The sequence below is a fragment of the Triticum aestivum genome, chromosome 2A (assembly GCF_018294505.1).
Source record: "Triticum aestivum cultivar Chinese Spring chromosome 2A, IWGSC CS RefSeq v2.1, whole genome shotgun sequence".
NCBI classification, from domain to species: Eukaryota; Viridiplantae; Streptophyta; class Magnoliopsida; order Poales; family Poaceae; genus Triticum; species Triticum aestivum.
Window position 1 is genome coordinate 706615334 of NC_057797.1, and position 19451 is coordinate 706634784.

Here is a 19451-nt window from a genome sequence, read left to right on the forward strand (position 1 = left end):
CTATACGGCAAATGACCACTAAATAGGAAAAACAGCTACCGTGGCTAAAATAAAAAACCGGAGACCGGTTTAACTAAAACCACGGTTAACCGAACTAAAACAAACCGATCTATAAATACAAAAAAACTAAACGAACGGGGAGGGGTCGCCTTACAGAAGCAACGACGACGAGCAGGAGACGGCGGCGCTGGCTTCAGGCGGCGGACGGCGGACTGGGCGGCGTCTCCAGCGGTCCTCAGCGGCGGCGAAGGGGTCGGGGAGACCGGGCGCGATGTGGGCGGCGTGCTGGTGGGGTCGGCGGGCAGTGGGGTGGCCAGCAACGAGCGGAGGGAGGCGGCGGAGCTCCGGTGCTCCGGCAAGAGCGCGACGTGTTGGGGTGGCGTCTCCGGTGACCTAGAAGGCAAAAGAAGGTGTCAACTCAACACGTGTGGACTCGAGCAACAAAAAGATGTAGTCGATGGAGGCCGGGGTGGCTCACGGGCGATGAAATCCTCCGGTGAACTAGCACGGCTCCGGCAAGATCCAAGTGGCTACGGCGAGCGATGCGAGGGGCGTGGTGACGAACGGGTTAGCTGAACGGAGGGAGGGGGTCGAGGGCTTCTTATAGGCGCGGAGAGACGGCTCGGGAGTGAGGGATAAGCTCTATCCCTAGAGCTTCGGCCAGCGGTTGCGTGCGCGTGCTCATCCAGCGGGACGAGCGGGAGGTTGGGGACGACGGGGTGGGGCCCTCTTGGCAGCTGTGTGCGAGCGAGAGGGAGACGCCGGGCGTGCGAGGGCGCTCGGGCGCTTGCCCTGGGCCGAATTGGCCACCGGCTGGCTGGGCCGCGAGGTGCTCCTGGGCCGAGCTGGCCACGGTCCAGGTGGTGTGTGTGTGTGTGTGTGTGTGTGTGTGTGTGTTTTTAAGAAAAACACAAAGGAACTATAGTAGAATAAAAAAACATAGGCATATTATATACCGAAATGTTCAGAAAATTGCCAAGAATAAGATGAACTATTTTTAAAGTTCAAATAAATTCCAGAAAATTCATAAAAGTCAAACAGTGATACTGTTGCATTTAAAATCAATAAAAATCATTTTTAAAATAGCAAAATGATATCAAATTTATTTTCTCCTAATTTTCAATTGAAGGGAATCATTTTACCCTTATTTCCATTTATTTATTTTTAGGAGAAAAATAATTTGAATTAAAACTAAATAACTCCCAAAAGGATTTGAAATTTGGAAATTCAAATAACTTCAAAGTGACTTCAAATTATCCCTTTGAAACTTCCAACTCTCTTTCTTCAAATATGAAGAAGTCATTTTATGAACTCATTGAGTTGCTTAAAGTTTCTAAATTTGAAATTTTTCAAATGGAATTCAAATCATTTTCGAACCCCTTTTCATTTCTTTAAATGGAAGAAGTCATATTATCTTCACTCTAGGGTTTTGTGATGAAATGAATTTGAATTATTGGAGATCAAAATGCAAGATGAAAGTTTTGGGAAAGTCCTTTTATTCCCTCTCATTTGACTTTCAAAAAGTTTCAATTTCCACTCAGTTTCACACAATCAATCACACAAAAATCAAACAAACAATCACAATTATTTATTTAATATAACATTCCAAAATTTAGAATTTTGGGATGTTACATTGAGAATACTGAAGTATGAAACAATTGCTTGGCTTGTCATCGGGGTTGTGCATGATGAGAGCATTTTGTGTAACGAAAATGAAGCATGGCCAAACTATATGATTTTTTAGGGATGAGCTTTCTTTGGCTATGTTATTTTGAGAAGACATAATTGCTTGGTTAGTATGCTTGAAGTATTATTATTTTTATGTCAATATTAAACTTTTGTCTTGAATCTTTTGGATCTGAACATTCATGCCATAATAAAGAAAATTACATTGTAAATTATGTTAGGTAGCATTCCACATCAAAAATTCTGTTTTTTATCTTTTACCTACTCGAGGACGAGCATGAATTAATCTTGGGGATGCTGATACGTCTCCAACGTATCTATAATTATTTATTGTTCCATGCTATTATATTATCTATTTTGGATGTTTAATGGGCTTTAATATGCACTTTTATATTATTTTTGGGACTAACCTATTAACTGAAGGCCCAGTGCAAATTGTTGTTTTTTGCCTATTTCAGTGTTTCACAGAAAAGAAATATCAAACAGAACGAAACCTTTGCGAGGATCTTTCTTGGAACAAACGCAATCCAGGAGACTTGGAGTGGAAGTCAGAGATGCAGCGAGGCGGCCACGAGGCAGGAGGGCGCGCCCAGGGGGTAGGTGCGCCCCCACCCTCATGGGCCCCTTGTAGCTCCAGTGGCCTACTTCTTTCGCCTATATATACTCTTATACCCTAAAAACATCCAGAGGAGCCACGAAACCACTTTTCCACTGCCGCAACCTTCTATACTCATGAGATCCCATCTTGGGGCCTTTTCCGACGATTTGCCGGAGGGGGATTTAATCATGGAGGGCTTCTACATCAACACCATAGTCTCTTCGATGATGTGTGAGTAGTTTACCACAGACCTTCGGATCCATAGCTATTAGCTAGATGGCTTCTTCTCTCTCTTTGGTTCTCAATACAAAGTTCTCCTCGATGTTCTTGGAGATCTATTCGATGTAATACTTTTTGCGGTGTGTTTGCTGAGATCCGATGAATTGTGGGTTTATGATCAAGATTATCTATGAACAATATTTGGTTCTTCTCTGAATTCTTATATGCATGATTTGATATATTTGCAAGTCTCTTCGAATTATCGGTTTAGTTTGGCCTACTAGATTGATCTTTCTTGCAACGGGAGAAGTGCTTAGCGTTGGGTTCAATCTTGCGGTGTCCTTTCCTAGTGACAGCAGGTGCAGCAAGGCACGTATTGTATTGTTGCCATTGAGGATAAAAAGATGGGGCTTATATCATATTGCTTGAGTTTATCCCTCTACATCCTGTCATCTTGCCTAATGTGTTACTTTGTTCTTATGAACTTAATACTCTAGATGCATGCTGGATAGTGGTCGATATGTGGAGTAATAGTAGTAGATGCAGAATCGTTTCGGTCTACTTGACACAGACGTGATGCCTATGTTCATGATCATGCCTAGATATTCTCATAACTATGCGCTTTTCTATAAATTGCTCGGCAGTAATTTGTTCACCCACCATAATATATGCTATCATGGGAGAATCCACTAGTGAAACCTATGGCCCCGGGGTCTATTTTACATCATATTAGTTTCCCATCAACTTGCCAATTTCTATCGCCGTTTATTTTGCAGTCTTTACTTTCCAATCTATACAAAAAAAATACCAAAAATATTTATCTTATTATCTTTATCAGATCTCACTTTTGCAAGTGGCCGTGAAGGGATTGACAACCCCTTTATCGCGTTGATTGCAAGGTTCTTAATTGTTTGTGTAGGTACTAGGCGATTTGCGTGTAGTCTCCTACTAGATTGATACCTTGGTTCTCAAAAACCGAGGGAAATACTTACGCTACTTTGCTGCATCACCCTTTCCTCTTCAAGGGAAAACCAACGCATGCTGAAGAGGTAGCAGTTCTCTAGTCACTATAACCAAGTTACTGGAACTTCGTGATGAACTATCATACGCAAGGGATGACGAAAACAATTCCCGAGCTCTGCGTGATGCTAAAAGCGGCGAAGGTAGAAATCAAGAAAGAGCATCAAGTGTTGATGGTTAACAAGACCACTAGTTTCACATAAAAGAGCGAGGGAAAGAAATGGAACTTCAAGAAGAATGGCAAGCAAGTTGCCACTCCCGTGAAGAAGCCCAAAGCTAGACATAAGCCTGAAACTGAGTGCTTCTACTGCAAAGGGTATGGTCACTGAAGCGGAACTACCCCAAACATTTGGCGGATAAGAAGGATGGCAAAGAGAACAAAGGTAAATTTGATATACAGATTATTGATGTGTACTTTACTAGTGTTCATAGTAACCCCTAGGTATTTGATACCGGTTCAGTTGCTAAGATTAGTAACTCAAAATAGGAGTTGCAAAATGAATAGAGGCTAGTTAAGGGCAAGGTCACGATGTGTGTTGGAAATGATTCCAAGGTTGATACGATCACCATCGCACACTCCTTTTACCTTTGGGATTAGTGTTGAACCTAAAATAAATGTTATCTGGTGTTTGTGTTGAGCATGAATATGATTGGTTCATGTTTATTGCAATACAGTTATTCATTTAACTCAAAGAATAATTGTTGTTCTGTTTACATCAATAAAACCTTCTATGGTCATACACCTAATATAAATGGTTTGTTGAGTCTCGATCGTAGTGAAACACATGTTCATAATATTGATAACAAAAGATGCAAAGTTGATAATGATATTGCAACATACTTGTGGCACTACCGTTTAGGTCATATTGGTATAAAGCGCATGAAGAAACTCCATGCGGATGGACTTTTGGAATCACTTGATTATGAATCATTTGATGCTTGCGAACCATGCCTCATGGGAAGATGACTAAAACTCCGTTCTCCGGAACAATGGAGCGAGCCACTAACTTATTGGAAATAATACATACTGATGTATGCGGTCCGATGAGTGTTGAGGCTTGCGACGAGTATCGTTATTTTCTGACCTTCACAGATGATTTGAACAAATATGGGTATATCTACTTGATGAAACATACGTCTGAAACATTTGAAAAGTTCAAAGAATTTCAGAGTGAAGTGGAAAATCATCATAATAAGAAAATAAAGTTTCTACGATCTGATCGTGGAGGTGAATATTTGAGTTACGAGTTTGGCCTTCATTTAAAACAATGTGGAATAGTTTCACAATTCATGCCACTTGGAACACCACAACATAATGGTGTGTCCGAACATCGTAACTGTACTTTATTAGATATGGTGCGATCTATGATGTCTCTTACCAATTTACCACTATCATTTTGGGGTTATGCATTAGAGACAGTTGCATTCACGTTAAATAGGGCACCATCTAAATCCACTGAGACGACACCGTATGAACTATGGTTTGCCAAGAAACCAAAGTTGTCGTTTCTTAAAGTTTGGGGTTGCAATGCTTATGTGAAAAAGTTTCAGCCTGATAAGCTCGAACCCAAATTGGAGAAATGTGTATTCATAGGATACCCAAAGCAAACTATTGGGTACACCTTCTATCACAGATCCAAAAGCAAGATATTTGTTGCTAAGAATGGATACTTTCTAGAGAAGGAGTTTCTCTCGAATGAAGTGAGTGAGAGGAAAGTAGAACTTGATGAGGTAAATTTACCTTCTCTCGAATTGGAAAATAGCTCATCACTGAAATCAGTTCTAGTGATGCCTACACCAATTAGTGAGGAAGTTAATGATGATGATCATGAAACTTCAGATCAAGTTACTACCGAACCTCGTAGGTAAACCAGAGTATGATCCGCACGAGAGTGGTACGGTAATCCTGTTCTGGAAGTCGTGTTACTAGACCATGATGAACCTACGAACTATGAGGAAGCGATGATGAGCCCAGATTCTGACAGATGGCTTGAGGCCATGAAATCTGAGATAGAATCCATGTATGAGAACAAAGTATGGACTTTGGTGGACTTGCCCAATGATCAGCAAGCCATTGAGAATAAATGGATCTTCAAGAGGAAGACGGACACTAATGGTAGTGTTACTCTACAAAGCTCGACTTATCGCAAAATGTTTTCGACAAGTTCAAGGTGTTGACTACAATGAGATTATCTCACTCATAGCAATGCTTAAGTCTGTCTGAATCATGTTAGCAATTGCCACATTTTATGAAATCTGTCAAATGGATGTCAAAACTGAATTCCTTAATGGATTTATTAAAGAGTTGTATATGATACAACCAGAAGGTTTTTTGTCGATCCTAAAGGTGCTAACAAAATGTGCAAGCTCCAGTGATCCATCTATGGACTGGTGCAAGCGTCTCGAAGTTGGAATATACGCTTTGATGAGTTGATCAAAGCATATAGTGCTATACAGACTTGTGGTGAAGCCTGTATTTACAAGAAAGTGAGTGGGAGTACTACAGCCTTTCTGATAAGTATATGTGAATGATATATTGTTGATCGGAAATGATGTAGAATTTTCTGGAAAGCATAAAGGAGTGTTTGAAAGGAGTTTTTCAAAGAAAGACATCGGTGAAGCTGCTTACATATTGAGCATCAAGATCTATAGAGATAGATCAAGATGCTTGATAAGATTTTTCAATGAGTATATACCTTGACAAGATTTTGTAGTTCAAAATGGAACAGTCAAAGAAGGAGTTCTTGCCTGTGTTGCAAGGTTGAGTAAAGACTCAAAACCCGACCACGGCAGAAAATAGAAAGAGAATGAAAAATCATTCCCTATGCCTCAGTCATAGGTTCTATAAAGTATACTATGCTGTGTACCAGACCTATTGTGTACCTCACCATGAGTTTGGCAAGAGGGTACAGTAGTGGAATAAGGACATGTTTCTCGGTTATGGAGGTGACAAAAAGTTCATCATAAAGGGTTACGTCGATGCAAGCTTTGACACTGATCCGGATGACTCTATTTCTCAATCTGGATACATATTGAAAGTGGGAGCAATTAGCTAGAGTAGCTCCGTGCAGGGCATTGTAGACGTAGAAAATTTGCAAAATACATACGGCTCTGAATGTGGCAGACCCGTTGACTAAACTTCTCTCACAAGCAAAACATGATCACACCTTAGTACTCTTTGGGTGTTAATCACATGGTGATGTGAACTAGATTATTGACTCTAGTAAACCCTTTGGGTGTTGGTCACATGGTGATGTGAACTATTGGTGTTAAATCACATGGCGATGTGAACTAGATTATTGACTCTAGTGCAAGTGGGAGACTGAAGGAAATATGCCCTAGAGGCAATAATAAAGTTGTTATTTATATTTCCTTATATCATGATAAATGTTTATTATTCATGCTAGAATTGTATTAACCGGAAACTTAGTACATGTGTAGATATATAGACAAACAGAGTGTCCCTAGTATGCCTCTACTTAACTAGCTCATTAATGAAAGATGGTCAAGTTTCCTAGCCATAGACATGTGTTGTCATTTGATGAACGGGGTCACATCATTAGAGAATGATGTGATGGACAAGACCCATCCATTAGCTTAGCACTATGATTGTTTAGTTTATTGCTATTGGATTATTCATGACTTATACATGTTCCTATGACTATGAGATTATGCAACTCCCGAATATCGGAGGAACACCTTGTGTGCTATCAAACATCACAACATAACCGGGTGATTATAAAGATGCTCTACAGGTGTCTCCGATGGTGTTTGTTGGGTTGGCATAGATCGAGATTAGGATTTGTCACTCCGTGTATCGGAGAGGTATCTCTGCGCCCTCTCGGTAATGCACATCACTATAAGCCTTGCAAGCAATGTGACTAATGAGTTAGTGACGGGATGATGCATTATAGAATGAGTAAAGAGACTTGCCGGTGACGAGATTGAACTAGGTATGATGATACCGACGATCGAAAATCGGGCAAGTCACATACCAATGACAAAGGGAACAATGTATGTTGTTATGCGGTTTGACCGACAAAGATCTTCATAGAATATGTAGGAACCAATATGAGCACCTAGGTTCCGCTATTGGTTATTGACTGGAGATGTGTCTCGGTCATGTCTACATAGTTCTCGAACCCGTAGGGTCCCACGCTTAACGTTCGATGATGATTTCTATTCTGAGTTATGTGTTTTGATGAACCGAAGTTTGTTCAAAGTCCCGGATGAGATCATAGACATGACAAGGAGTCTCGAAATGGTCGAGACATGAAGAATTATATATTGGACGATGTTATTCAGACACCGGATGAGTTCCGAGGGGTACCGGATGACTACCGTAGTGCCGGGGGGTTATCAGAACCCCCAGGGGAACTAATGGGCTTTCATGGGCCTTATGGGAGAGAGAGGAAGGTCCACAAGGGCAAGCCACGCACCTCCCCCATGGGCTAGTCCGAATTGGACTAGGGAGGGGGCGGCGCCCCCTCCTTCCTTCTCCTTCTCTCTCTCTCCTTCCTTCCCCCTCTCTCCCTTTTGGTGGAATCCTACTAGGACTAGGAGTCCTAGTAGGACTCCCCTCTTGGGTGCGCCCTAGGGGCCGGACGGCCCTCCCCTCCTCCCTCCTTTATATACATGGGGAGGGGGCACCCCAGAACACACAAGTTGATCTTTTAGCCGTGTGCGGTGCCCCCCTCCGCAGTTACACAGCTCGGTCATATCGTCGTAGTGCTTAGGCGAAGTGCTACACCGGTAACTTCATCATCACCGTCGCCATGCCGTCGTGCTGACGGAACTCTCCCTCGTCATCAACTGGATCAAGAGATCGAGGGATGTCACTGAGCTGAATGTGTGCTGAACTCGGAGGTCCCGTGCGTTCGGTGCTTGGATCGGTTGGATCGCAAAGACGTTCAACTACATCAACCGTGTTAATAAATGCTTCCGCTTTCGGTCTATGAGGGTACGTAGACACGCTCTCCTCTCTTGTTGTTATGCATCTCCTAGATAGATCTTGCATGATCGTAGGAATTGTTTTTGAAATACTGTGTTCCCCAACATATACTTGTTGCTCTAGAATGAATGCTCCACATCTTCCCTTTTCATGCAAATTTAATGATAATGAAACCTTAACTTCTTATGCTAATGGTATATATGATTACTATGATGTGGAACGAATAGAATAATCTTTGTTTGAAAAGTTTGAAGATTTTGATGATTCAGTTTATAGACCTGAAAATCTTGCTATCCTTAAATATTGCTATGATAATTAAATACAATTACGATATTGATATATTTATTGAGAATAACTCCGTTGTCCAAGAAAAGACTCATATTTTGGAGGAGTATGGAAGAAGAAATTGATGAAACTGCGAGCTCATTGGATGAAAAAGATGATGAGGGGAGCGAAGAAAAAATGGAGGAAGAGCGGATTGATCACCCGTTCCCACCTTCTAATGAGAGTAACTCTTCAACTCATACATTGTTTAATTTCCGTTCATTCTTACCGAAGGATGAATGCCATGATAATTGCTATGATCATGTTGATTCGTTTGAAATATCCCTTTTTGATGAACTTGATGCTTGCTATGCTTGTGGCCAAGATGCCAATATGAATTATGCTTATGGAGATGAACTTGCTATAGTTCCTTATGTTAAGAATGAAATTATTGCTATTGCACCCATACATGATAGTCCTATTATCTTTTTGAATTCTCCAGACTACACTATATCGGAGAAGTTTGCACTTATTAAGGATTATATTGATGGGTTGCATTTTGCTACTACACATGGTGATTTTGATGAATATAATATGCATGTGCTTGATGCTCCTACTTGCAATTATTATGAGAGAGAAACTACATCTTTGCTTCTCTATGTTTCCAACATGATAAAATTGCAAGAAACCGCTTATGCTATGTATTGGCCTTTACTTGATGTGCATGAATTGTTCTTGTATGACATGCCGATGCATAGGAAGAGAGTTAGACTTTGTCATTGCATGATATATGTTGCTTTGTGCTCAGTTCTAAATGCCAAATCATTGTTAATTAAAATTGGCTTTGATATACCTTGGGATCCGGGTGGATCCATTACTTAAGCACTTTGTGCCTAGCTTAATGGCTTTAAAGAAAGCGCTGCCAGGGAGATAACTCGGAAGTTTTAGAGAGTCATTTATTTCTGTTGAGTGCTTTTATAAAGTTTAAAAACAAAAACACCTAGAGGGGAACATAAAACTTTTCAAAAAGGAAAGTGAAAGTGAGAGAGACAAGCATTGTTGAAGTGGGGGAGCTCCTTGAACTTTGTTCATGCTCACGAAAACTTTGTGAATCTTAAATTACAGAAACTTTTCAACAAAAATAATTATCCCCTTGTACAATTCCATTGTATTATGAAAATAATGTGTCAAGGTTTGCCTTTCGGATGATTAAATTGCTTGTTGGTTTGTGCGGTGCAAAACAGAAACTTTGGCTGTAGTGCTCGATTTTACATTTTTTACTGGAACGTCAAACGGTTCCGAAACTTTTTGCACACTCTTTCTATACAAAATGTTTATTTTTTCCTAATTTTTTAGAATTTTACTAAACACCTAACTTTTATTATCTTGCAAAGTACTTCTAGTTTTATTCTTGCAAAGTAGTTCTAGCATCACACCTACAAATTAGATTCATACTTGTTTTCGGTAAAGCAGACGTCAAGTGTGCGTAGAGTTGTATCGGTGGTCGATAAAACTTGAGAGAATATTTGTTCTGCCTTTAGCTCCTCGTTGGGTCCAACACTCTTATTTATCAAAAAAGGCTACAAACGATCCCCTATACTTGTGGGTTATCACTTAACTTTCAGGTTCTATCTCCCCTAGTTTCCAAGTCTGCACTTGTTATTTTCCTTACAACAGTAAGCTATCAATCCTGTTAACCCTTAGGTCTTGATGTCACATGATTTATTTATTTTTAAATTCCAAACAATTATTAAAAGAAACAACAATGATTAACAAACAACAATGATTAATTTAAAACTTCAAAAAGGAAAAAATTACAAAAAAAATCAAAAATTCTCAAAAAATAAATCCAAAATAATACAAAAAGTTCAAAAATGACATAAGTAATAATAATATTGAATTTCAATGAAAATAAAATAAGTAATATTATTATTATTATGCCATTTATTCATTTAATATCTTTGAATCTGTAAATCAAAATTCGACAAATAATATATCCATTATTATTAGAAAAATGGGACCATGATGTCACACCTTCACTATTTGAGTTTGAAATTATTATTATAAAAACAATAATTATTTAGTAACACTAATATTTATTGAATAAGTTGTTTGACCAGAGTTTGACCATATTTCATTTTTTAAAACTTATATTAACTAAAGAATTTTTGTGTGTTCAATATGAACCATTCAAAGCCATATCCTTAAATTTCAACCATTTTTGACTTCATTTGTTATTTTTTCATGCATTTAATGATTCTTTGAGCTAAATTACTCTGAAATTGAAAAGCACTACAAATGAACTTTGAAAACCCTAAACCCGGGACATAAAACATTTGAAACTCTATTCTAAACAGCAAACACTAAAGGTTCAAACCCTAAAACCTAACGCTAAACTTGGAAATCTAAACCCTAGCCCTAAACACTAAAACATCTAAAACGTCCAAAAACTCTATTTTCCCTTTGGAATTTTGTGATTTAAAAAAATTGTCCTAAACCCTAAACCCGGGACTTAAAACGTCTGAAACTCTATTCTAAACAGTAAACACTAAAGGTTCAAACCATAAAACCTAACCCTAAACTCTGAAATCTAAACCCTAGCCCTAAACCCTAAAAACATCTAAAACGTCCAAAAACACTATTTTCCCTTTGGAATTTTGTGATTTTAAAAAATTGTCGAAACGGAAAACTTGATATATTATTTGTATTTTTCTGAATTAGGATGATTTAGTTATGATTTTTCCAAGTTTAATATGGTAAAAGGCTTTAGTCCCGGTTGGTGTCTCTAACCGGGACTAAAGATAGACCTTTAGTCCCGGTTAAAGACACCCTTTAGTCCCGGTTAGAGACATCAACCTGGACTAAAGGGCCGGCAGAAAAAAAATAAAAAAAATTGAAATTTTTCCCGGTTGGAGATACCATCCGGGACTAAAAGGGCTCGCACCGTTCGAAGCCGGTCGCAAACCCTTTAGTCCCTGTTGGTGTCTCCAACTGGGACTAAAGGTCCCGTTCGAACTGGGACTAATGCGGACACCAATAGGGACTAAAGGGTTTACGACCGGCTTCGAACGGTGCGAGCCCTTTTAGTCCCGGTTCGTAACGCGGCCGGGACTATTGCTCCGATCCGTCTGGGACGAAAGACATGTTTTGTACTAGTGAAGGCAGGTGAGGTTAGTTCATCGCTGCTCGGTGATCCAAACGTTGTCACTTCTAAATTAGTTCTGCCGTAAAACAAAGCGGCTGGACAAATTTGGAATATATATGAATGACTCACGTACCCCCCCCCCCCCCCCCCCCCCGGTTTGGCACATCTATAATGATTATTTTAGAGAGCATAGATTAGGGGGGATGGTGTTTTTTCCCACAACATCAAACTCAACTTTTTTTTGTTGTGAAGCTCCAACGCTGATAAAAAAAAGCACCACATGTGTATGTATCAACTAAACCGATGATCTGGAGATGGTTGTCCATTGTCGTCAACTCTTTAGTGAAGTCTTAAAGCACTTACCAAGAAGTTGAAGAAAGGTTGGGCAAGCAATAGTGAAGGAAATAAGAAGACTTCAGGACGTGCATCCTACTTGCAACGCACGGGAATGAGAAATCTAGATACATGGACCACTCCTAGCTTATTCCAAGATTTGCGATGAGTCCATAAAAACATCATCGCATGACCCAACACATGGAGCCGGCGAGTCGATGTATGTGGGTGTTGGGCCTGTTTGGTTGCAGCCCTGGGTTAGATTTGCCCGCCTGAAACTTGCCTGGGATCTACCTGAGATGTGTTTGGTTTGCTTCCTGAATAATCTAACGCTGCCTGGCCTGAGAAATCTCATAGTGTCATTCGCCTGGTACAAAACCGTGGAGGGCCATTAGCCTGGCCCAGGCTAAGCGGATAGGACGCTTGGACTGCTGCCTGGCTTGCTATTTTGTTGTCCTATCCGAACTGAAGAAGGCATGCATGATGTGACATGCTTTATTAAACATAACCTGTGGCCAGGCGTGGCCATGAACCAAACGACACTAGCCTGATTAGGCGCTCGATTTTGTCAGGCACAATGTTGATGACATGAACCAAACAGGCCTGTTATCTTGGAAAAAATGACAGCACACTATGCACACTACTTCCTCCGTTTCAAATTACTCTTCGCAGAAATAAATGTATCTAGAACTAAAATATATTTAGATACATCCATTTTCACGACGAGTAATTCGGAAGGGAGGGAGTACTTGTGGTGACAGTAGTCATGTGGGTCGACTTGTCAGTGCCATGTCAAGTGTATCATATTTCTTCCTCCATTCTATTTGTTCTTTCTTCGATGTACTCTATTTGATGATTATTTTGTAAGGTTTAGTCTATTTGATGCCTATACTGTAAAGTTTACACTTCACGTACCCTCATCAATGACTACCAGAAAACCAAATAGGGACTAAATGTACAGGTTTTATAGTTGTGGCACTTTTGAATAATATACCTAACAGCTGCGAGAATGATTTCATATTTTGTCTATTATTTTCTTTTCTACCTACTTTTTCTTCATTTCTTTATTTTTTCCGCTGTGATCTATCCAAAATTACATAAAATATTTAATACACGATATAATATATATATACATTTTTATTAAACATAAGACAGTTATTTTATAAAATATGTAAAATAATTATAACACATGGATTTAACTGTGTGCATGAACTTTTTTTTAATAAAAATACGATCTTTTAAAGAAAATATATACATAAAAAGTTTAATGCATGAATATATTTTTATAGATTTTTTAGGGGACTATATGTTTATAGATAAACAAAAAAATTAGATGAATAAATTACTTTATATATATGCAATGAGCCTTTTCTGAGATGCACGAACTTTTGTATTCCCGCAGCGTAAATAAAGGAACTTTATTTCTCACAATATGGGTGCATTTATAACTTCATTGGGAAGGCCCATTTATGTCTGGCCCGACTTAAACAAAGCAGAGCTTTTTGTTGAGCTAAGGAGACCATGGTGGGCTGGTTGCTCAGGAACGGCTTCTGGCTCGCACACGACCACCGACGTGGCCTTTCTGCCCCGTCTGCAAATGCCGCACGCGCATAGGCAGCCGATCAGCACCGCAAGGAGGCCACCGGCGACCGCTCCACCCACGGCCGCGGCGACGGCACTCTTCCTCTTGAACTCTCCTTGGTAGGGCTGCTTCTGTGGGATCGGCAGGTTGGCCCCGGCGAGGTTGTTGCTGCCGTACGTCTGGAGCTTGAACACCTCGAGGCCGTTGAGTATCGCGTCGAAGTACTCCGGCCTGCTGCTGAGGTCCGGGTGCAGCGCGACCCACATGTCCGTCTGGCCGGAGCCCGTCGTGACGACTAGGTAGTCGGTGTACACCGGAACCCCGATCCCCCCGCTCCGCCCGATGACGTCCATCTGCTCCTGCGCCGTCTGGTTGTTGATGTAGATGAAGAAGGAGCGCTGGTTCACCTTGGTGATCGGGTACAGGACCTCGCAGAAGTGGAACCTCAGGAGGTAGTAGAACCCCGAGTCCACGGGCAGGATCCAGGTGAGGTTGTAGTTCAGGTTGATCTGCGCATACGGGCCCATGGACCTCGCCGACGCGTACACGCCCTCCGGCGCGATGTGCGGCGGCACGGACGGCGGGTACTGGATGGTGACGTTGCTGTCCTTCTCGAAAGAGACCCCGACGGCCGCGCCGAATATGTAAGGGATGTCGGTGTTCCAGGTGCGGTAGAAGCGGCCGGAGTCGTCAGCCGGGGAGACGGCCTCGCCGCCGACGTTGAGACGGTACATGGTCTGGAAGGCCGTGTCGGCGCGGATGGGCATCCGGTCAGGGCGCCCCCCGTTGGCGAAGGTCGGCACCGGCGCCGTGAAGACGTCCGGCGTGGGCACGATCTCGATGCCGTTCACGAACGCGTAGTGGGAGGAGGCGCCGGGGGACGGGGCGAACGTGACGTCGAGCTTCCCGCCCGAGCTGACGTTGAGGGAGAACTCGCGGACGAGGTAGGCGGCGTCGAGCGCGAGCGCGGCCTGGGACGCGTTGAAGTCGCGCAGCAGCGTGACGCCGCCGGCCGTGACGCCGAAGAGGGCGCCGGAGGCGCTGCGGTTGCCGTAGTCGGCCGGGTAGAAGTAGAGGCGGAGGAACACGCGGCCTGGGCTGACGAGGAAGGTGTACGTGTGGCTCGACGCGAACACGCGCGCCGTCACGTAAGGCACGGAAGAAGGCAGCGGTGGGTCTTGATACGACGCACGGGCCGCGACGCCGGCGTTCGTCGATGCCAAGAACTTGGACGTCGAGTCACCTTCCCACGCACGGCCGTCGGAGTCGGTGGCCGGGGCGGACGCGCCGCAGCTCAGGCGGACCTGCCCGGCAGAGTCGGTGGAGTTGTTTCCGCCGCCTTCCGCGGCGGCAAGGGACACGATGGCTAGCAGCAAGAGGCATCTGGCCATGGCCATGGGACTACTAGCTCCTAGGAAAGCTAGTGCAGTGGGGTGGCTGGCTGGTCGGCCCGTCAGTTCGAATCACGATTCTTTGGCGTGTAATGGGCTGTGCAGAGCGTGGTGGTGGTGGGGGGCGATATTTATGGGCTGTGGAGCACAAATGATTTCTGTCGCTGTCCATGTCTAGTGTCTACTGCCCTGCTGAACACGGTGTGATAATGGTAGTATCATGCGTTTTTACCCGCGAATAACACACTGAAAATGTTCTGTTTCCTCTCACAGGTGGAAGTGGAGCGGGAGGAGAGGAGGAAAACGTGTTCGGCCTCGGTGGATCCAAGCTGGCTGCGGCCTATTTCTCCAACGCGCTATGGGCAATGGCAAGCAACCAGCTCCAGACGCGAACCACCGACCGACGCCCGCTCTCGTCGAATCTCGAATGGGTCAAAGACGCCTCCAATCCTCGACGAAAACAACAGCCCACCCGCCCCGCAGTCACCATGTCAATTCACGTCATACAGGATTCGGCTATTTACAGGTCATCTCCAGCGCTTCAAACGATCTCCTCTCATGGTCGCCGAGCTTCACTGCTCTGCTCTAGTGCTCCTAAGCGTTCAGCGTTTGAAGCCACGTCGGGGGGTTTTTGCTTGCCGACTTCGATCGCCATCACTTAATTATCGCGTCATCTTTTCCGGTAAAACAAATGCTTTGCTAAGAATGGTGGGTGCGTCAGCCGGAGCCAAGCTCATTTAGGTAACAAGGGTGCAAACGCAAGAATCTACCGTATTAATTAAGAACACACGCATCAAACAGAGGACTGGAAAACATATCGGTTGTGCTAATTCTCAGTCGACTGAGAATTAGCTATGTCTCAGTCAACGAGTTTTTTTTTTTTGGTACAATTTGATTGATCAGTGATTTGTGGCTGAGGTAGGTATTCCTCTCGTCCAAAAACGTACTGGGCTTTGTTCACTGGGCAGAGCGTATCTTCAGGGGCTTTGCTCTGTATCTAGCCGTGGGTTGCGGCTTGAGGTCCTTTCCAAATTCTTTTTCTGTTTTTTTATTTTCTCGCTCATAGGTCTCCCATGCCAACATTTTGTATTTTTCTTTTTTGATGTTGGGCTTGTGTGTACAGTACGAATCACACTGATGCAGCTCACTGTGTGTATACATTTACCTTTTTCTTTTTTATATTTCCTTTTTCCTTTTGTATTTTAGTGTTTTATTTATCATTTTATTTGTATAAAACTGTTTTCACTTGTATTTCTATTTTTATTTTTTTAATTCCTTCTTTTATAAAAAATGGAAGAACTAATTTCTTTTAGAATGGACATTTTGACAAGCATTTTGCATTTTTTAAGTTCTAGTACTGTTAAATCTCAAACGGCTTAGACTTCACAAAGTCGTCAATCGTCTGCGTTACTTGCTTTAAGAATCGCATTGGATTGTGAGTTTTCTCATTTTGGCATGCTAAGGCGTGCGACCAACTCGCTTTTTTCTGTTTCTTTTCGGCTTGGGCTCTTTCTTTTTTGTTCTTTTAGATTCTTTTTTTTTCTGTCGGGCCTGTTGTTGGTTGGGGCGTGCTGGACGGGCCTAAATTTTTTTTTGCCTTTTGTTCCTTCCATTTTTGCATTTTTCCTTTATTTGTTGTTGACTGCCTTTTGTAGTAAACCGGGGTTGTTTGACTGCAAGGAGTTAGGGGGCTGGGGGTTGAACATGTGGATTCTCTTACAATGTGCAATAGTTTTAACATATGTAGACTTTTTTATTGGACATTTTTTGTGCATAATTTATTTAAATATGGGATAATATGTTTATTTCACACGTATGTATGTACATATGCAAATATATTTTCCATTTTGGTATATCCTTCCTCCATACACTTTTTTAAATTTGTTTCGTTCATATCGTTTGACATGATATTTTTCAAAATATTTGTTTTTTGTTCGTTACTGTTGTCAATTCATCTTCCCTATTTTTTATATTCATTTATTTTGTTCCCTTTTATATTCTGTTTTCACGTATTCTTATTTTTTATTCCATTTATATGTTCCTTTTATTTTCTTCACATTTATTTTCTTTTTTGTGATAGTTTTCTCCATTTTATGTAAAACTATTTTTTATTTTGTCATCTTTCCGGTAGATGGAGAATTAGTGATATCTCGGTTGATTCGGTAGCCATGCATTCTAGACACTAAGATGACGTGTCGTCGTGTGTATTTGTTTTTATGGTCTTGTTTGTCTTTATATATACTATCACCTCTTTCTTTTATTATCTTTTTAGTTAAACTGAAACGGATATTGTTGTCTCCTTGGGGACATCTGATAAAATTGTAACAATATAGAGAAGTTTAATATGGCCCCTGTGTAAGGATGACACACACAAATTTGGAAAGAAAGAAAAAAGATATTTGGACTAGTAGGGGGGTGCCGGCTAGTTGCATGTTCATCACTATACATGCAACTGCAAGTGTTGAAATTGGACTGCAACTGCATGCCCCCCAAGGCGACTGTAACTAGGCTAGTAGGGGGTTCGACCAATTGCATGTCCATCACTAGACATGCAACTGCAAGTATTGGAACCAGACTGCATGTGCGTGGCCCCAACGCGATTGCAACTGGGCTAGTTGGGGGGTTGTCGGCTAGTTGCATGCCCATCACTAGACATATAACTCCAAGTGTTAGAACCAGATCACAATTGCATGCCTCCAACCCGACTTCAACTAGACTAGTAGGGGTTGTTGACCAATTGCTTGTCCATCACTACACATGCAACTGCAAGTGTGAACCAGATTGCAACTACATGCCCCCAATCTGACTGCAACCGGGCTAGTAGGGGGTTGTCGGCCAGTTGCATGTCCATCACAAGACATGCGATTACAAGCGTTGAAACATGAATGTGATTGCATGCCCCTCAACGCATCTGCAACTGGGCTAGTAGGGGGTTATCGTCCAGTTGCATGTCCATCACTAGTCATTGCAACTACAAGTGTTGGGACCGGACTTAACTACATGGCCCCCAACACGACTGCAACTGAGCTAGTAGGGGGTTATCGTCCAGTTGCATGCCAATCAATGGACATGCAACTGCATGGACCCCAATGCGGTTGCAACTGGGCTAGTAGGGGAGTTATCAACCAGTTGCCTGTCCATCACTAGACATGCAGCAAGTGTTGGAACCCAATTGCAACCGCATGCCCCCAACGTGACTGCAAATGGGCTAGTAGGGGGGTTGTCAACCAGTTGATGTCCATCACTAGGCGATGCAAATTCAAGTGTTGAAACCCAGCTGCAACTGCATGGCCCTCAATGTGACTCTAACTAAGCTAGTAGGGGGTTGTCGGCCAATTGCATGTCCAACATGAGACATGCAACTATACGAACCTAGTGCGACAACAACTGCATATCCCACAGTGTGACAACAACTAGGTCGATATGTGGTTTATCAGCCAATCGCATGTCCATCCCTAGACATGTAATTAGAAGTGTTGTAACCCGAAAACAATTGTATGACTCCCAAAGCAACTGCAACTCATGGTGAGAGGGGATTGTCTTCAGTTACCTTTTCACAACATTTTTAAATATTCATGCGTTTTCTTTCTTTTTATTTTCATTTTTTGTTCTCAATTTTTAAGACAAAAACATGAATTTTATTTAAATTGTGATCTTTTTAAAAACATGTAATATTTGTCAAATTTTAAAAATTGCGAACTCTCTTCAAATTTGCGATCAACTTTTGAATTCATGAGCAATTTTTCAAATTCATAAATATTTCTTAACTTTTTTTGTGCAATCAGTACATACAAACACCACATACACCATGCGTGCAATATGTCTTCTTGTTTTTTTATACATCTTATTTTTTAAAGTATCACCACTCGGTTACGCACGCGCACACACACACATACACATAGACTAACCCACGTTGTTGCATTTCCATTGTTAGGGCGCAACTTAATTTAGAAAAACAGTGTACATGGTTTTCTTTTTTACTATCTATTGTTTGTTTTTTACTCGTTTGTTAGATAAATGATCTTTTAATGATACAGAATGATTCAACTCGTACATCCTTTTCCTCTAGTTTTTTCTCCATTGTTTACCCTTTTCTTCAGCTTCTATGTAGTGAGCGAATATTTTGTGGTCCTCCGATGGTTTGTCAACAAAACAAGAAAAATCACAAAGAAAAATACAAGAAAACCCAACAAATAGACAAAACAGCCTAAAGAAACTATGCAGCGAGACAAGTCCATTGAAAAAATAAAAGAAGAAAAAGG

At 41.8% G+C, this 19451-nt stretch overlaps 1 protein-coding gene and 1 non-coding gene across 2 annotated transcripts; one reads left to right on the plus strand and one right to left on the minus strand.

The window, feature by feature from the left end:
• Positions 1-13588: 13588 nt before the first annotated feature.
• Positions 13589-15299, minus strand: LOC123190390 (receptor-like protein kinase FERONIA). The gene has a single exon (XM_044603017.1). The coding sequence runs from the start codon at positions 15193-15195 to the stop codon at positions 13684-13686; it is 1512 nt and encodes a 503-aa protein (XP_044458952.1). The 5' UTR covers positions 15196-15299; the 3' UTR covers positions 13589-13683.
• Positions 15300-17483: 2184 nt separating this feature from the next.
• On the plus strand, positions 17484-17590 carry LOC123038382 (U6 spliceosomal RNA). Its single transcript, XR_006417833.1, has one exon. It is a non-coding gene; the product is annotated as a U6 spliceosomal RNA (small nuclear RNA).
• Positions 17591-19451: the final 1861 nt, after the last annotated feature.

What these genes read in the sequence shown, in the direction of transcription:
- LOC123190390 (XM_044603017.1), bottom strand. Translation starts at nt 15,195, where the DNA reads ATGGCCATGGCCAGATGCCTCTTGCTGCTAGCCATCGTGTCCCTTGCC.